Source organism: Protomyctophum parallelum (assembly GCF_964188405.1).
Source record: "Protomyctophum parallelum genome assembly, chromosome: 14".
NCBI lineage: Eukaryota > Metazoa > Chordata > Actinopteri > Myctophiformes > Myctophidae > Protomyctophum > Protomyctophum parallelum.
The window spans coordinates 45,517,015-45,536,097 of NC_139709.1; the positions used below are offsets into that span (position 1 = coordinate 45,517,015).

At 43.1% G+C, this 19,083-nt stretch overlaps 3 protein-coding genes across 6 annotated transcripts; 1 reads left to right on the forward strand and 2 right to left on the reverse strand.

Moving 5' to 3' along the window:
• Positions 1 to 706: 706 nt before the first annotated feature.
• On the forward strand, positions 707 to 17,966 carry LOC310871488 (arylsulfatase I-like). Of its 4 annotated transcripts, XM_083783045.1 has the most exons (12): positions 707 to 1,219; positions 1,769 to 1,969; positions 2,428 to 2,567; positions 3,234 to 3,383; positions 3,998 to 4,072; positions 10,153 to 10,327; positions 11,795 to 12,031; positions 12,841 to 12,987; positions 13,209 to 13,374; positions 14,615 to 14,809; positions 14,864 to 15,465; positions 15,734 to 17,966. In XM_083783045.1, exons 2-12 carry the CDS (start codon positions 1,778 to 1,780, stop codon positions 16,163 to 16,165), a joined length of 2,511 nt encoding a protein of 836 aa, XP_083639171.1. In that variant the 5' UTR covers positions 707 to 1,219; positions 1,769 to 1,777; the 3' UTR covers positions 16,166 to 17,966. The 4 variants fall into 4 exon arrangements, with proteins under 4 accessions (XP_083639171.1, XP_083639170.1, XP_083639172.1 ...); XM_083783044.1 differs by having other exon boundaries at positions 14,615 to 15,465; XM_083783046.1 differs by lacking the exon at positions 14,615 to 14,809 and having other exon boundaries at positions 15,272 to 15,465.
• LOC310870555 (protein kinase C and casein kinase substrate in neurons protein 2-like) lies at positions 5,526 to 7,843 on the reverse strand (the record flags this gene model as incomplete). Its single annotated transcript, XM_083781799.1, has 1 exon — positions 5,526 to 7,843. The coding sequence occupies exon 1, from the start codon at positions 7,338 to 7,340 to the stop codon at positions 5,526 to 5,528; it is 1,815 nt and encodes a 604-aa protein (XP_083637925.1). The 5' UTR covers positions 7,341 to 7,843.
• LOC310870557 (protein kinase C and casein kinase substrate in neurons protein 2-like) lies at positions 7,833 to 8,792 on the reverse strand (the record flags this gene model as incomplete). Its single annotated transcript, XM_083781801.1, has 1 exon — positions 7,833 to 8,792. The coding sequence occupies one exon, from the start codon at positions 8,790 to 8,792 to the stop codon at positions 7,833 to 7,835; it is 960 nt and encodes a 319-aa protein (XP_083637927.1).
• Positions 17,967 to 19,083: the final 1,117 nt, after the last annotated feature.

Genomic DNA, 19,083 nt, shown 5'->3' on the forward strand with positions numbered 1-19,083 from the left:
CCGGGCCGACACCCTGGGCGCATTCCTGTGGGCCTGGAAGTTTCTGACCCCCCGGGAGTTGCACCACTTACTTCACACGGGTGTGATTTTTCCTTTGAGATTGGATTATGGAAATACAAAAAATTAAGTATAAGTAATCAATCAATCAAAATTATTGTTATTATTGTACAATAAATCTTCTCTTATGGGGTCCCTGACACATAAATCTTTCCAGTTGGGTTCCGCGTATCAATGTGTTGTGGTGGCACAACATGCAAGGAACAATTACGTTTGAGATGAGAACCAGTTTGTTGTTTGAGATAAAGTTTGAGAACCAGTGGTAATGTGTTGAGGACCATACACTTTAATGATATATTTATCCCTTGCATTGATTGATTGATTGGAAATTGTATTTGTATGTAACAGTTTGTAGGCCTACTTTGTAGACAACACATGCCATGCAACATTTAACCCCCGAACGCGCGTGCACGCACGTGCACGTACGTACGTGCGTACAGACACATGCGTTGAAAGAAAACTTGGAGCAGATAAGGGCGGGTCTAAAGACGGGAATGGGATAGGGTCTGGTTACGTTTATCATTATTATTCACTGGGAAGTTAGGAGGAGGACGCATTCTCAAGAAGAAACATCATGTTTAATATTCTTCAGAAACAGCCGTTCGTCGTAGGCTATATTCAATGACTTTAACTTTTCATCTCTACAGCAGCCTAATTTAGAGGGTCTGTGGAGTGTGGAGTAGCCTTAAGAACACAGTCACAGAGATAGTTGTATGTGGGTTACTGTGTAGGACACTTGGATGCAGCCGTAGAAAGTGAGTTTGGTTCGGAAGTAAAAGAGAACAGACAATCAGTTTTACAATAAGAACACGAGTGCATGGTCTTTTACCCGCTCTCTACGGCAAGATCACTTGAAAGTAGCATATAGTCGTTAAGCAAATGGTGTGTGCGCGTGTGTCACTGTGTGTGTACGTGTGCGGGGGCATTGGGCAATGCTTATACATTTTGAGATTTTGTGTGGAGCCAGAAGCGCAGAGCCAGAGAAGGGGTTATTAAAATTCTAGCAGCATATGTGCGGGACATAGCCTATCGTGCAGACCTTTAATTCACACAAACGTCGAGCTCAGAAATAGCACAACTTACAAGTTTTGAAGAATGATTTGAATGGGAGGAGAGGCGAGAAGAGGACAGGAGTCGGGGAGAAAATCTCGTTCTTACCGAGGTACCGATTAAACATTTAAAAGAGTAGCCTATATTTGTTGAGTCATATGTGAAATGCTGATGGCGTGTTTCCTGATGTAGCCTAACCATAGGTCTAAATTAGTCATTAGACCGTCTAATGACTGAACTTGCAGTATTGAGTGAGTCTTGAATGCATGGGATGTGTAGCCACGGGCTGCTGCATATTGATGAACATACTACTAGGCTAAATAAATGGAATACTATGTTCACGACGGTAGTCTCATAGTCTGGTTGCATTTGATTAAACAAACTCTTGGTTATTACTACCCCAGAAATAAGGCTGCAAAGTGCTGATACAGTTGTAAGCCCATGCACTATACTATATACTAATACTAAATTACCACAGGGAAAAAATCAGTAGGCCTACTCGTTAGTTTAATGGCATATTAACTTAAAATACAATGGACAACATGTTTGATGGGTTTATGTAGCATATCCACTTTAACACCTCATTTTAATATGGTACCCAAAGGTTTATTAAAACACACATATGTTTTATTAGTTTTCTTTTCTCTCCCTCTCTCTCCAGGGAGAAAAGATGTGTACCTCTACCACTCTGTCTGTGCTCAGTGGCCTGCTTAGCCTGGGCTGTGTGTGTGTGGACTGGACAACAGCCAGCCTGGTGGAACACCATTATGACAGCAACCACCTTGAGAGCACGCAAAGCGACGAGGCGTCACTGGAGCGGAAGAGGCAGCCACACATTATATTCATCCTCACAGATGACCAGGTGTGTGTGTGTGTGTGTGTGTGTGTGTGTGTGTGTGTGTGTGTGTGTGTGTGTGTGTGTGTGTGTGTGTGTGTGTGAGCGAGTGAGTGAAAATGTGCGAGTTTTGAATTATCGCACTGGTTGGCTCTGAATGTCACGCCACCTGTACTCTGTAATATTTTCTGTTCACCCGCCAACAACTGTTGAAAATGATAAATAGTCATAGACCACAATGTCATGAACCATTTAAACCAGTGGAAAATAGCCAAAGTGTGTGTGTGTGTGTGTGTGTGTGTGTGTGTGTGTGTGTGTGTGTGTGTGTGTGTGTGTGTGTGTGTGTGTGTGTGTGTGTGTGTGAGCGTTCCACATGAAATCCAGTTTTTGCTTAACCAACTTCTTAGTTTACACAATTATGAAGGTATTTTCAGTGGTAATTATAGTGGCCAATTAAAGATAATACCACCCACTCCCCAAAACAGGGCTACAATGACATTGGCTACCACAACCCGTCCATTAAGACTCCCACACTGGATAAACTGGCTGCAGAGGGGGTGAAGCTAGAGAACTACTACGTACAGCCCATCTGCACTCCGTCACGCAGCCAGCTCATCACCGGCAGGTAAAACTCAATGACATCCGTTTGTTATTCAGTAGAACAAGATGGATTATTGTCTCAGCCTCTGTGTTATACTATAATAATTCCCTCCACAAATAAGCCAGAGAGGATCTGTCACCCTCTAATAAAACGTTTTCGAGTATCAGCTTGAAAACTGTACTACCGTTTTAAATTAATAAAATAATCTTAATAAGCTTTAACTATTCGTGATTTACTCGCGTTCAGCTGCCATTTACCCGCCCATGCCCTCACATTGGTGATGAGTACATGCTAGAGCAAGTAGGCACATGGATTCACACAAGCATGGACCTGTAGTATTGGATAAAAAAGGTCTTTAGAGATGTAATTGGGTAGACTATAGAAAGTGAAATCCTCTGCCCAGGATCAAATGTTACCACACCCTTCTTCCGTTGCAGTTTCCTTTTTCTTGATAATCCCATTTGGATTAGCCTACTGTACAATTAATCCTAATTCTTGAAGCACCATAATGCTCTGTCAATACGCATGCTGCATGAGGATAGACCTTATCCTGACATGTGTAACATGTATGTTCATAGCGCCCCTCAAAAATATATAATATCACAAGTTTTTGTCTGCAACAGAGATTATTTTAGTTGACGGTGTGAAATATGGATTGGCCTACAAAATCATCCACTCTCTCTTGTATAGATACCAGATCCACACAGGACTCCAGCATTCTATAATCCGCCCTCGCCAACCGAGCTGTCTGCCCCTACACATGGACACCCTGCCTCAGAGGCTGCAGCAGGCTGGCTATGCTACGCACATGGTGGGCAAGTGGCACCTGGGATTCTACAGGTTGGTTATGAATTAAACCCCTTAATCCATTCTGACCTGAGATCAGATTCATACGAGGTTTCCACTGGACACACACTGGTCTGATTAACCCATTCTGACCTGAGAGCAGATTCTAGAAATGTCAGTCGCTCTTCGATTTTTCAAAAATAGCAGACCTACAAGCTCGTATCGCGCCACTCGGTGGCGCGATATGAGCTTGTAGATCTGCTATTTTTCAATAGCTAAAGCATAACATAATGCTGACACCAAAATGGGTGCCCGGTCAGAATGGGTTAAACACTCTATACTTGGGAAACAGGGAAATTAAACTGAGTTGACTTGGTACATGGTCTTCTCTTGCTTCCTTCTACACCAAATGTCTTTGGTAGAAATATCAGATCTACTAGCTCACAATGCGTCAACATTGTGCATTTTGTAGATCTGATATTTCTGGCCGAATAGGCTGTGCTATAGGGTTCAAGTGGTTAAAAAGGCCATACACTGGCAAGTAATTTGTTGCCAATCTTTGTTGTAGTTCAATGTTTTGATTACGTCTGGTTCAAAGTAAAGAAATTCATTATTCATTTATTTTATTTTGATAAATATTAAGCTCATCTTCTCTCTCTGCTCTCCAGGAAGGCATGCCTGCCTACCAGAAGGGGGTTTGACAGTTTCTTTGGTTCTTTGACAGGAAGTGTTGATTACTACAGGTAACTAAGCACGAGTATTATTGAGAAAGCCTAGTTTCTATACTGCTCAGGGTTCTGATACAGCATAGAGCCCATATTGTATGAGGTAATTTGCACACATACTGTATTAATGCATGCAGATAGTTCAGTATCCACTCTACAACTGACCGACTTTATGAAAGAAGAAAATTTACATTCAGTGATAAAAAGGAAATTAACAACACTCATGAGAATTACAATTGACATCATCTATAGGACAAAGTGATTTGTATAGAATATAAGGATTAAGTTGTTCATTTGACCACCACTGATACCAGTAATATAAAAATCACCCTTGTGTGAAGTGAGCAACACCTTTTATCACAATAATCATGTACGATGTTAGTCATCAAGTGTCATCAAAGTCTCGTAAGAAGTCCATAGATTTGGCTTCCACTATGCCATAGTTTACTTTGGCACCCAATACATCATAGTGTACTGTGACAGTCACCCACTTTATAATCCGTAAAAAGTCCATAGACTTGGCTTCCACATGACGTCACAGGGGCACGCACAAAAAAAATACACACAAGTGTATATTTCACCTAGAAGAAAAGCTTCTAAGTGTGGCGATATAGAGCGTACCAAAGGTTACACAATTAATAAAAGAACAGGACAGGGTGCTAACCTTGGGGATCTGACATATTGATGTCATGTCTGCAGAATGTTCTGCATCTAGTTTTCTATTTGCATAATTTGACTTTTGTCGTTGTAGGAAAAACTACCTCTTACAAAACTAAGCCATGCCCCATTGACTTCCATCATAAAATTTAACTTACCGTAAGTATTTGAAAAAGTATAAAACATGTAAAAAAAATGTGGAGGCATACTAAGTTAACCTAGCTAGTAGCTATACTGGCAGTGTGCACAATACATTTGCTGCTGCAAACAGGCAGGCAAGCATGCACATAAACCCTCCTAAAGATGGCTCACCTTGCAGTAAAAAAGGAATTAATAGAAGGATATTGACAATAACATAACTGCGCTGCCAAGAGATCGAGCCCACTTATAAAGCAATAAAACATGTAAATGGAATAAAAGATAAACAAGACAGCATCTGACAACGATGTGGCATCCCTGTGAATAGTCTGGCGTCAGTCTTGCACAAACATGGAGCGATGATGGGACAGTGGATCAGTCATTGAATTCAACACACATTTCCAAAATCTGAAAAATATTCCACGGCCTACTGGCAGCATGCATTTGAGTTCTAAATTGAGAGAGTTGATTTCCCCTTTGTACTTGGCAGGATTACAGATCCACTTCTCTGTCATTGACTTCTCCGTCTTGCCTCAGTGAAGTCGTCGCTTTGAAGTTGAGATTGTCCTGTTTCTGTTGCCTCATAGTCATACAGGTCTCTGTATGACTCAAATTGGCCTATCCTCAAAATGTTCTCACCATTGGTGGACAAAGGGTTTCCACCTGTGTCTTTGTCTCACCAATCATCCAGATCCAGGTCATCTTCTGAATCTGAATCAGATTCATTCTTGGTGAACTCATCATCATCTTCTTTGAAGCTGAGCAGCATGTACAGTCCATCCTGAATATTCTCATAGTCATTCAATAACACTGGGGATGTGGGACCATCCTCAAATGGGTTTCTGTCACATTTGTTGGTGGACAAAGGGTTTCCAACCATGTCTGAACATTCAACATCATCATCCTGGTCCTCGTCCTCTTCAGAATCATCATCAGATTCATTTGCAATCTTGGTGAACTCACCATCGCCACCTGCTTTGAAGCTGAGCGGCTTGTACTGTTGTTCCTGTCTCTCAGAGTCAGACAATATCGCCGGGGACACGGGCCCATCCTCAAATGGGTTGCTACCACCATTGTTGGTGGACAAAGGGTTTCCCATGTTCTTGTCTGGACGATCATTACCATCACCCTGATCCTGGTCACCTGCCTTGGTAAACTCATTGCCTTCTTTGAAGCTGAGGTCATACAGGGCTCTAACAGGCACCAATAATCCCGGGGACGGGGGTTCATCCTCTAATGGGTTGCTGGCACCATTGTTGGACAAAGGGTTCAATCCTGTGTCCACCTCTGACCAATACAGAGTCTTCTCCATGGTGCTGGCAGGTTTCACTTCCTCTTTATTCACACTGATGTGGTCGAAGACTGTGCTCTGCTGCTCCTCCCGAGCATTCATCACCTTCTCCAAGGGGTTCGAGCCCACCAGTGCTGTTTTAGTTGGTACAGTCGGGCTGAGGGTGCTGCTGGTTTTGGTTGACTGCACTGGTTCAATCTCACTGACACCAGTCAGTGTGACACCATCTGACAGCTTCTTTGTCTCTTGAGTGCTCAGTTTATGATCTATCGGCCAGTCCACAAACTGGGGCCAGTTCATGGGCATGCCCGGTCCGTGATTGGACTGGAACCACTTAAGGTCTTCTTTGGCATCAGCTGCTGAGACTGTGTCTTCCAGGGTGTGGTAGATAGTCTGGAATTTGTGATTGGTGGAGAGGTCGAGGTGTTGCTTGACCTCCAGTAGTAGCTCTCTGAAGAAGCAGATGCGCTTGTCTTCAAACTGCTGCCACTGCTCAAACACCTGCTCCATGACCTCCACGTACTGAGGGGTGGACTTGTCCAACACCTCCAGGGCCTTCTCATAATGTTCCTTAGTCTTCTGAACATCCTGCTGACATTTATCCACCTTGTCCCGGAGTTTCGTCTGGTAGTCTGGGTTGTTGCTCTCCAACTTATTGCTGTTGTCTCGGGTGCTCACTAGAATCTCTTTTTTACAGGCTGAGTGGTATGCCTTCTTCATCATTGCTACTCCTTCGAGTTTCTTGGCCCAGGGCTGTTGTGCGTTGCGGAAGCCTTCGTCGGCCTCCCGGGTCTTCTTGTATCCACCAGTCATATGTTTGTGGAACGTGTCTTGTTGCCAGTTCTTCAGCTTCTCATAGGACTCTCCCACCAACCCTGACTGCACCTCCATGTGGAGATTACTCACATTCTCTGCCTCTGTGCACAGGCTGACCCACGCTTTCTCCAACGTGCCGCACTGTGGACTTTTGTTTATGCGTTGCCTCCAGCGTTTGGCCCACTCTGTGAGTTGCTCCGCGTGCAATTTCTCTATGCGTGCACGCTCTTGCAGGCAGCTCATCAGGTCACTACACAAACGGTTAGCATCATCCACACGCCTCACTGCCCTTTTGTAATTACCTACCTCCCAGAAGCTGTCGCAGGATAAAGATATCATAGGCTTTGGAGGATTTTCACTCCTTGAGTCGTTATTCGATTGCATATGGAAAGACTTATGTTTCTTAATCTGTTGTCCCTGTTAGCTTCTTCCCTGCTCAGCGGTAGTATGGGACTGACAGGAGGGGAACACCTGTCTCTCTTTCTCCTCTGTCTGTCTCTAGAGAATTGTTCCTTTACTTCGTCAATGAACACTATAGCTGCTGCATGTACAACCTTTATATTGGCAGCGACGTCACCAGTAGTTTGGACCTTGCATTGTGATTGTAAGAGAATGTAAATCTAATCTCCTTCTATTCTAAAAAGTAGAAGTTATTTGTCTGTTGTCACACCTTACGTCACAGTACCGATATCACTGTCATCATAATCTGGTCTCAAACTACCACGTGGTAATCTGTAACATTATATGGTAACAGACACATACGTGTGACATACATCACAGTGCTGATGGAGCCCACCGGTATTGTTTCATTTGGTACGGTCAGGCTGCTGCTGGACATGTTGGCTGAACCGGTTGATTTGATCCAGTTCAGCGGTCTCACTTTTTCTTCGGGACAGGGGTTTTAGGTCTGCCGGTCGGGACAGGGGTTTTAGGTCTGCCGGGCAAGTCCTCAAACCGGGGCCAGTTCATGGACATGCCTGGTCCATGATTGCTCCGGAACGTCTTCAAGTCTTCCTTGGCATCGGCAGCTAAGATTGTGTTTTCCAACGTGCGGTAGATTTCCTGGAAGTTGCGAATGGCGGAGATATCGATGTGCTTTTTGACCTCCAGTAGCAGCTCTCTGAAGAAGCAGATGCGTTTTTCTTCAAACTGCTGCCACTGCTCAAACACTTTCTCCATTTCCTGCTTGTATTGAGGGGTGGACCTGTCCAAATCCTCCAGGGCCCTCTCATAACGTTCCTTAGTCTTCTGAACCTCCTGCTGATATCTCTCCATCTTCTCCTGGAGTTTCTTCTGGGCTTCGGGGTTGCTGCTGTTTTCTCGGTTCCACACTTCACACTCGTCTTTAACGGCCGCATGGTATGCTTTCTTTGTTATATCCACTACTTTGAAGATCCTTGCCCAGGGTTGTTGTGCTTGGTGGAAGCCTTCAGTTGCATCCTGGATCTGCTTGAATGTACCTGCATTCCAGTGAAACGTGTCTTTCTGAAACTTCTTCACCTTCTCGTACAGCTCTCCCGTCAGCGACGTCTTAACCTCCATGTGGAGGTCGCTCACCTTCTCAGCCTCCGTGCACAGGCCAAGCCACGCTCGCTCCAATAAGCCGGCCTGTGGACCTTTGTCTATGACTTGTCTCCATCGTTTGGCCCACTCTGTGAGATGCTCTGCATAGGCTTTCTCGACACGCCCACGCTCCTGCAGGCAAGTCATCAGGTCGGTGCAGAGACGGTTTGCATCATCCACACGTTTCACTGTCCTATTGTACATACCCAACTCCCAGAAGCTGTCACTGGAGGGAGGTAATACCTGTTTGGAGAGATCAGGGGGCGCCGGCATTGTTGCTGCCCTATGTCTTAATGTAGAGGGGTGTCCCGTTCAATTAACACTAGCTGCTCCATCAGCAGCTTTTATATTGGCAGCGACGTCACAGTTTGTTCCGAGCTCGCATTGTGATTGGGTGAGACACTCAGTCATTCCATCTATACTTCTCATGTCACAACAATGAAAGGAGAATTTACGTCACATGTGGACAAGCTAATCGGCCTTTCTAAACACAGTGCAACTGTTTTAATTCAGCTCGGGGCTTATATATATATATATATCACATAAATTCATATTAAACACATTTTAAACATTGTATCATGGTTAAAAGATAATAACATAAGTAACCAGAGTTGGACACTTTATTTAAGTGTCCAACTCGGGTACAGAAAGTTTAAATCCAGTTTGGACTCAGCACAGCAGTTCATGGCTTTACCAATGGGACCGAGGTAGTTTGTGCCGTAGGCGTAGGACAATATAATAAAGGACAATTGGATTTGCTACCGCAATGATGCGTTGAAATACCGTACCGATCATTATTGCATCGAGTCAATGACTAACCCATTTTGGTGTTTTAAGCATTGTTATACTTTAGCTATTGAAAAATAGCAGATCTACAAGCTCATCGAGTGCCACACTATGAGCTTGTAGATCTGCTATTATTTTAAATTGTGAAAATGTAGCCAAATTTCGAATATATATTCTTTCAGAGCAAACATTTTAACTCAAATATTTGCTTCTGGAGGGTCCCTGGAAGAACATATTTTCAAATGGGGGTTTTGGTAATTGTATATATTTTGAAACGACAGAAAACATCCAGAAAACTATTAGGATTTAGAAGACATTTGTAGCATCGTCCTCAAGTCTAAATGGATTAATAATGAATAGCCAGAAGGAGTATGCACTGGGTGAGCAAACCTCATAGTCATTAATTAACTCATTAATCTTGAACTAGAGTCAGCTCTTGATATAGTGGCTCCTTTTGAAAACAAAAAAGAAACATAACACCAGAGTAACACCCTGGATAAATGAGCATACAAGCTCACTGAAGCAAGAATGTCGTAGAGCTGAGCGAGCTTGGAGAAAAAACAAACTCACCATCCACCTAGAGATTCTTAAAAAGTCAACAGTCGCCTATAACAAAGCCTTGCGTCTAGCAAGGCAGGCATATTTCTCTGGCATTATTAATGAGAACAAGAACAATGCCAGAGTCCCATTGAACGACTTTTAACCCCCCCCCCCCCCCCCCCAGTCCTACAAGCAGTCATTCCCGGCCTCTAAAGCTAAGTGTAATGAGTTTTCATGCTTTTTTGATCCATATCCACCCAGGAGTCCTTCCTTATTATTGTAAAAAGAATCACTGATCCTCCCCCAGCTATGGATCCTGTGATGGCCCAGGGCTGTGCGGATATGATCTCCATGCGGACGAGGCTGTGGCTTGGGGTCAGGAGGGGAGGTACTCCACCCTGCTCTACACACAGAGGGTCCGCAAAATTCTGGAAAGTCATGACCCCACGGCCAAGCCCCTCTTCCTGCTGCTCTCCCTTCAGGTATGGTAGTGCCTCATACAACTACGACTACAGGTCAAATGTGCTTTCCGACGTCGGACGAGAGCCTCAATTCCAGACAGGCTTTACAAAGGAACATGTAGAGGGCATAGCAGCGGCTGCCTTTTTATGGTGCCGCAGATAGAAACCCCATTTGTTTCCCAATGAATCATGTCCAAAATGTGTAAAGAATTATTTGTAATTTGTATAATTAATGAATAGGTGTGGTGCACAAACAGCACAACTAGACTATATAATATATAATTACCAGACATTAATATTTATAGTGTAACCCCAAAAAGTTTGCCTATTTATTATTCCCCCTGTGATGTCATGTGGGTCAACATCATCATCAGACAGCAACATCATCATACTGTAGCCTACTTAGCAACCACAATTGCAATTTCCCAAAATGAATTTATAAATTCCTTTTCTTTTGCGTTTTTCAAATGTCCTTTGGACATGGAATCAAAATGGCCACCAATGCTATGCCCTATATAGAGTACCGAAGGCCTGACATCACTCCCACTGCCCCTGGGTCAGTTATCTTTGAGGGCCCCTCCTATAGAGTTAATGTCACTTCACACGGGTGTGATATCTTTGTATTGTAATTCTCATTTGGCAAATTAGATCGTGTCATATAAGAACTGTGTTCCAAAGAACAAATCACCCCAGAGATTCACGTATGTGACTCTGTGTCGTTTATGTTTGCAGGACAGAATCTATATTTTATTTTCACTGTCAGTTGATGTTTCATATATGATTACATATTATGAATACTGCAACGCCACAAATACCATCTTCTACTAAAGCTACCATTACTATCACTCATAGTATCAACGATTGTAATTTGTAATAGAACTACAATAGACAATACTACTTAATTATTATTATTATTTTATTATTTATTTATTTGACAAAAGGGCCTTTTCTGTGTGGAGTTTGCGTGTTCTCCCCGTGTCCCCTAGGGTAGGTACCCTCACAAAAAACATGCAGCAATTCTGGTCTCTAAACTGCCTCCCCCTGGCCAGCTGGGAAGCCTGAAGGACGGGAAAGGAACTGGTTGGAATAACATGTTCCTTCCACACACTACGTCCAACCGGGGAAACTCCTCCCTGCCAGGTGAAAAGAAGCAGCTTGGACATCTCATGAATAGAAGGAAGCATGAGGTCGGGTCCGTTGCTCTCCCCAGGTTGGCAGAGGAAGTGTAGCGCCCAGGATTACATTAGACAATCGACACTGGGTGAAAGAATGGGCTGCAAAATCGTGGGATAAAAATGTGCGGAAAAAAAGCAGCACATTTCAACCCTGATATACAGTATATAGTATACCTATAACTGTATATAATATCATCCCAGAACTGGATAAGCACAGTTGAAGATGGATGGAATGGATACTGTAGTAGTATATACTGTATATGGATCACAGGTAAACTAACATTTAAAGAAGTAAATCGTTTTATCTTCTCAGGCAGTCCACACCCCTCTGCAGCCTCCCAAATCCTACATCTACCCGTACCGCGACATGACCAACATCGCCAGGCGCAAGTTCGCTGCTATGGTTTCCACAGTGGACGAGGCAGTCCACAACGTGACGTACGCCCTCAGAAAGTACGGATACTACCGGAACAGTGTCATCATCTACTCCACGGACAACGGAGCCCAGCCGTTCACAGGCGGGAGCAACTGGCCCCTGCGCGGCCGTAAAGTACTGTTATACTATTCTAATTTTCTTGCACATTTAAAACTGTGCGCATCCTAATAAGTGTTGTATTTCCTTTCTTTTCTGTCTTTAAAATCCTTCTTACCCTCCTGAGCTCTGAACCGTAGACCTCGCCCACTCAGTAGTCTGCCTAGCAGGCTACCACTTGAGCCTCAAAAGAATTGTGTACAGCGCTGTAATGTTGGTGGTCTTGCCACCGGGATCTCTGCTGTTTATTTTCATCAATCTCCAAACTCGCTTTTACATACATTTGTCCATTAAACACTGGGGGAACATTAGCCAAACATATCTAGTCTTGTATAGCCAGACAACTATTCCACAATCTGCAAATGCTTTATACCTCCCGAAATCCGAGCAAGGAAGCTGCATTTCCGTTCACGAAAATATATTTTAAAATATCTTTACATTTTATTATTTTATTTTGTTTCTGCTAAGCATCAAGATATATGCTTAGATGATTTTTATTTATATTGGTATAAATTTGCACGACTCTAAAGACGAAACCGAAGTGGGGAGGACCGCTTTATATTTTACTCATGATCAGAGCTTCCGTGCTCCAGGCTGTATGACGGAAGCATTTGAAAATTGCGAGAGGCAACAGTCTGACAACACAAGACAAAAAAATTGCAGATCTACAAGATTCCATGCATCGCATCATTTTGACCCGAAGCAAAAAAGGTTTCTTGTAGGCTTTAGTCTTTCGCCTTCCTACTGTCTGTCTCAAAGACAACGCTATTTGTTTAATTAATATAACAATAACTTAAGTTGACATGTAAATCTATCTCTGTTCCCAGGGGACCTATTGGGAGGGGGGAGTACGCGGGGTGGCATTCGTGCACAGCCCCTTGCTGAGGCGGCGGAGAAGGATTTCCAAAGCCCTGCTCCACATTACCGACTGGTTCCCCACACTGGTGGGACTGGCTGGAGGAAACATCAGCCAGGTTGGTTGCACCTGTGGCAGGGTTTCTTCTAGGCAATGTCTATATGGTGTTACTATGAATACTGCTTATACTGTACACTGTACATACTGCACAGTGATGCATTTATTTAACATATTGTAAACTTTGACTGTTTTGGTATTCTAGAATTAATGGTCACCTATGTCCCAGAGATTTAAAAAAAAATACCCATTTTCATTGTTTTCTTTTTTTGTGTGGTGCAGAGTGAGGGTCTTGATGGTTATGATGTTTGGGACACCCTCAGCGAGGGCAAGGCGTCACCCCGTCTGGAGATACTACACAACATAGACCCCCTAAACAGACCCCCTGCTCCAGCCACGGCCCAGGGTGGCACCAAGACACCTCCCGGAAAGAAGAAAGTAGCTCCAGGTGAACACTGACACCAAGGGAATACAGTCGTATAATAGACTAATAGACCTAGACTAATAGACCTTACGTTTGAGCTAGGGATGCTGCAATCTAGATGATTCACTTCCGATCCGGATAGCGATATGGCATGATCCGATACCGGCGATACGGCAGCCTCCATAGAGCGCCGAAGTCCTGACGTCACTCGCTCATCTCCTCGATTCCCCTGGTTCACGGAAGTCATTTCTCTATGGAGAATAACATGGGCTCATCTTAAAATCGTTTCATATAAGCATTGTGGTCCAAAAATAAACAAGCTGTCGCTGCGTTATTGTCAGTATCGTTTGCGACAGTCAGTCACTCATATATGATACAGTCTGCTTCTAGCGAAAATGTAACTAATTCAGTAGCAGTAACAATAGCGTTTTCTCTCAGTCAGTTGATTCTTCATATCCATATGAGCGAAGCGGCCAAGATGACATGTTTATTTTTCAAACACAGTACTTATATGAGGCGATCTAAAATCCCCCTATGGTGATTACAATGTAAATAAAAAGTACATGAACCCGTGGATTTGCGCCCTCTACCGATATTGATCCGATATTGATCCGATACCGATCCAGCACATATTTAAGTCTCTCCATCTATGGTGTGTATTGCTTGCTGGCTAGCTGCCTGTGACTATAGAAAACACTGTTATGATCACGTGGCCTCTACATGCCGAATCTGCGGGATAGAAGTGCGGGAGCGGACTACTGGAATGGATTGCTTGGATTGGAGCGTTACAGTAGATCGGTCATTTTCACTGCAATCCGATTCGATCGACCTGTTTTGGCTGATATCGGGCCGATATCCGAGCTGAAGACCGGATCACAGCATCCCTAGTTTGAGCAGAAGTCTGAATTATGATGTCAAGACCATCAGGAAGAGGTATGCAGCTATGGAAGACAGGGAGGTGGAGAAAATATGGGTTTTCAAAAGCAAGTCAGGGGAAAGAAAGGAAGAGGGAAGACGGAAGTTAAGAAGGAATGAAGTAAAAAAAGAAAGGAAGGATAAATTAAGAAGGGGTGAATAAGTGTCAGTTGGGAGGAATATAAAAAAAGTATTGCTCAGTGTGAGGTGAGGACAAGAAGATGAAGGGATGAACAGTCTAGAGATTAATCAAACAGCGGGAAAGATTTCTTATATATTCCTCATGTTACTAAACAAATCTAAGATAAATGAATGCTAAATGTAGTTGGTGTTTCCTTCGTCTTGACAGTTACATCTAAGAAAGCCCTGGGTCCGGCCCCCAAAAAGCCCAAGAAGGTCAAGAAGCCCCAACACAAAAAGGGGCCAAAGTTGGGATCAGAATTGAAGGCCACTAAGAAGTCACAGTCACATTCCCAACCTCGTCCCAAACCAAAGCTTAAGCCTATCCCCAAATCTAAGCCACTCTCCAAGATTAAGCCTCTGCCCAAATCCAAGCCCCTCCCAAAATCCAAGCCACTCCCCAAGATTAAGCCCCTATCCAAATCCAAGCCACTCCCCAAACTTAAGCCCCTATCCAAATCCAAGCCACTCCCCAAACTTAAGCCCCTATCCAATTCCAAGCCACTCCCCAAACTTAAGCCCCTATCCAATTCCAAGCCACTCCCCAGACTTAAGCCCCTATCCAAATCCAAGCCACTCCCCAAACTTAAGCCCCTATCCAAATCCAAACTTAAACCTAAAACCAAGTCTCAAGACTACTCTGAGAGCCAACCCCTCTCCAAGTACGAGACACTTTTAAAGCCACAGCCCATTCAGGCCCAGTCCTCAAGCCAAAACCTGTCACTGTCGGAACCAGCATGGGAAAAACCCCAGCCCCAAAATACACTACATTTAAAGTCACAGAGCAGCCAGACTCAATCTCAGTACCAGAACCTGTCTTTGTCAGGACCGCCACAACCCAAACCCCACCGCCCATCGCAACTCAAACCCCAGCTCCTTCTAGATCTCCAACCCAAAACCCAGGCTGACCTCCAGTCATCCGGGCCAGTGTGGGACACATCCGTCCAGGCTGCCATCAGAGTTGGGGACTGGAAGCTGCTTACTGGAGACCCAGGTCATGGAGACTGGGTGCCTCCTCAGGTATTGATTGATGTTTCTTGACAAAAATGCACACACATTACATTTGTTTGACAAAGAATTTCACCCAGGTCTTTACACCTATGATGTGACAATGAAGATGGAAGTTACTGAAAAGTACATAAAACATAAAACATAATATTGTTTAGACACTGCTAAAATGTGTACTGTCAGGCCTCTTTTGGAAGGGACAAGAGGTTTTAAACCACAGTGGACTAACCAGGACCAGGTTAAATCAACATACAAATAATATTCAATTTCTGGTCCCCAGGTACTTACCACTCTCCCAGGCCGCTGGTGGAACCTAGAACGAGCCTCGTCGTCCTCCTCGTCCAAAACGGCTGCCAGCAAAAACATCTGGTTGTTCAACATCACTGAAGACCCATACGAGCGGTGGGACCTGGCGGACCAGAGGCCAGACGTGGTCCAAGTCCTGCTGGACCGGTTGGTCTACTATAACCAGACTGCCGTGCCGGTTCACTTTCCGCCCGACGACCCACGAGCCAATCCCGACAGGCACGGCGGGGCCTGGGTGCCCTGGGTGGAGGAGGGGGAGGAGGACAAGCAGGAGGAGATGCACAAAGGAGTCTATAAGAAAGGCAAGAACAGGAAGAAGAAGAAGAGGAAGAAGAAATGTAAGCTGTGTAAGCTGAGGTCGTTTTTCATGAAGCTGAACACTAGGATGATGTCCAATCGGATTTAGTTTTCCTAACAACACTAGGATGATGTCCAATCGGATTTAGTTTTCCTAACAATAGTGACCAAAGCAAGCAAGGCGAGAGCTCATGTAAATCCAACTTGGTATAAAGAATGTGAGAGCAGGTCGGTGACATCTTGTTCTGTGAAAATTCAGGTTCCGTTGAATACATTTTTTATGTCAACGATTCTGTCCAATAGAATGTGAGACACGGGGGGTGACGATGCCAGGACTCTGTGAGATTATGTCACAGACTCCGGGGCAGAATAAAATGGTTTGGTGTGCACCTACATGAAAATGTGAAATGTACCTTTAAGCCAATTACATTTTTCCAGAGTGGCTCATTCAACTCTGTTAGTAAGGACCAGTGGTGGACAATGTACTCATCCCCAGTACTTGAGTAAAAGTATAGATACTCCTGGTCAAATATTACTCATCTACAGTGAAAGTTGCTCATTCAGTACAAATTACAAAGTGCATTACTGCATTTTATTCTTAATATCAATGCATTGCTGTATTGACCTGTCAGGTGGAATCCTCATATGAATAAAACTGTTCTTTTTACAGGAATCAAATTCAAAAGTAACTTAAATAGCAGATCTACGCTTCGTGCTGCATTTCGAGCCTGTGGGTCTGACTGCTACTTTATGAAGGGGCCTATTTTTTAGGCGCCTTTTCTCCAATTTAGTCGTCGTGCGAAATGCGAATTGATTCATCCTGGTACTTTTGATGCTTTTGTGTGACACAAAAGCGTCTCAAGCAGGACATTAATTTACGAAAAGAATACAAAAACATCTGCCCGACAGCAACAATATGCTCAAAAAACTTCCTTATGTACAGTACTTAAGTAGCCTACTGTAAATGTACTTTGTTACTGTCCACCACTGGTGAGTCCTAATACTGCCGTCTGGGATGTTGAGGTACCATCTGAAACTCTATCCACTCTGTGGCTTCATAGTTATTTCATTGATTGTTTTTTTTACTCTAAAGTGAATGACTGAGGTCTTGCCACTAAGACTGTCTATATATGTGACACTTTACAACATGTTTTAAATTAATGTTAATGCTGTAAATCATTTGAATACATGTGTAATGTTTCAGTGTTTCTATATGCAGCACCATACAAAAGTATGTAAATTGTAAAAGGAAAAAAAAAGAAAAAAGTGTCGGAATTTCTGAGAAATCTTAGAATGTCTGGATTTAGAAATACCCGTTTTAATGTAACTGTATTGTAAAATGATTCTAACGATGTGTTAACCGCATGAAACCTAAAGCATATTCTGGGGCGAACATTCGGCAAAAAAAATGCATGGCAGATCTACAAGCCCAAGATTGTATTTTTGCATTCTTTGTTTAGACGGAAAAGAGCAGCTGACCAAATATAGAGCCATGCAGGGGGTCCCCTTTAAACTAAGTATATAGGGTTTAATGCCCATTAGAATATATTTTTTAATTTCTGAGGAGTAGTGCATGTTTCCAATGTCTTCTGAAATAAGCAGGTTAAATGTTGACCTCAGTTGTATATTGCTACAATTGAAATGTGCCTTTTGACAACTTTGAATGTGTCTTCAGTTGACCATACATTATCCTTGAACTTACTTCCTTCTCTTCCATCCCATTCCTGTTGTTACTGTTATGTGTACTGCTTAAAGATATTACACTTGGGATTTGTTATTAGTTGATTGAGTCATGATAGCACCAATTAGTATTTACCTACTGTATTGTCTGCTACAGCACTTTCCAAATGATGTAGCTGTTTGATAGCGTTGACGTCAATTGAAATATTAAAACATTTCATTCGTTTTCATTGTTGTCTTGTTCAAACTGTGGTTAAAACAAAAATTACAGTATCATGTCAGTAGCTTATGTTAGTATCATGGTCAGTATAGTGTCAGTTGCTTATCATGTTAGTATCATGGTCAGTATCATGTCAGTCAAAGACAAAGATAATCCATCCTTGGTGCTGAGACAAACTGTAGTATCATAAAGAATCCATCCTTGGTGCTGAGACAAACTGTAGTATAATAAAGAATCCATCCTTGGTGCTGAGACAAACTGTAGTATCATAAAGAATCCATCCTTGGTGCTGAGACAAACTGTAGTATCATAAAGAATCCATCCTTGGTGCTGAGACAAACTGTAGTATCATAAAGAATCCATCCTTGGTGCTGAGACAAACTGTAGTATCATAAAGAATCCATTCTTGGTGCTGAGCCAAACTGTAGTATCATAAAGAATCCATCCTTGGTGCTGAGACAAACTGTAGTATCATAAAGAATCCATCCTTGGTGCTGAGACAAACTGTAGTATCATAAAGAATCCATCCTTGGTGCTGAGACAAACTGTAGTATCATAAAGAATCCATCCTTGGTGCTGAGACAAACTGTAGTATAATAAAGAATCCATCCTTGGTGCTGAGACAAACTGTAGTATCATAAAGAATCCATCCTTGGTGCTGAGACAAACTGTAGTATCATAAAGAATCCATTCTTGGTGCTGAGCCAAACTGTAGTATCATAAAGAATCCATCCTTGGTGCTGAGACAAACTGTAGTATCATAAAGAATCCATCCTTGGTGCTGAGACAAACTGTAGTATCATAAAGAATCCATCCTTGGTGCTGAGACAAACTGTAGTATCATAAAGAATCCATCCTTGGTGCTGAGACAAACTGTAGTATCATAAAGAATCCATTCTTGGTGCTGAGCCAAACTGTAGTATCATAAAGAATCCATCCTTGGTGCTGAGACAAACTGTAGTATCATAAAGAATCCATTCTTGGTGCTGAGCCAAACTGTAGTATCATAAAGAATCCATCCTTGGTGCTGAGACAAACTGTAGTATCATAAAGAATCCATCCTTGGTGCGGAGACAAACTGTAGTATCATAAAGAATCCATCCTTGGTGCTGAGACAAACTGTAGTA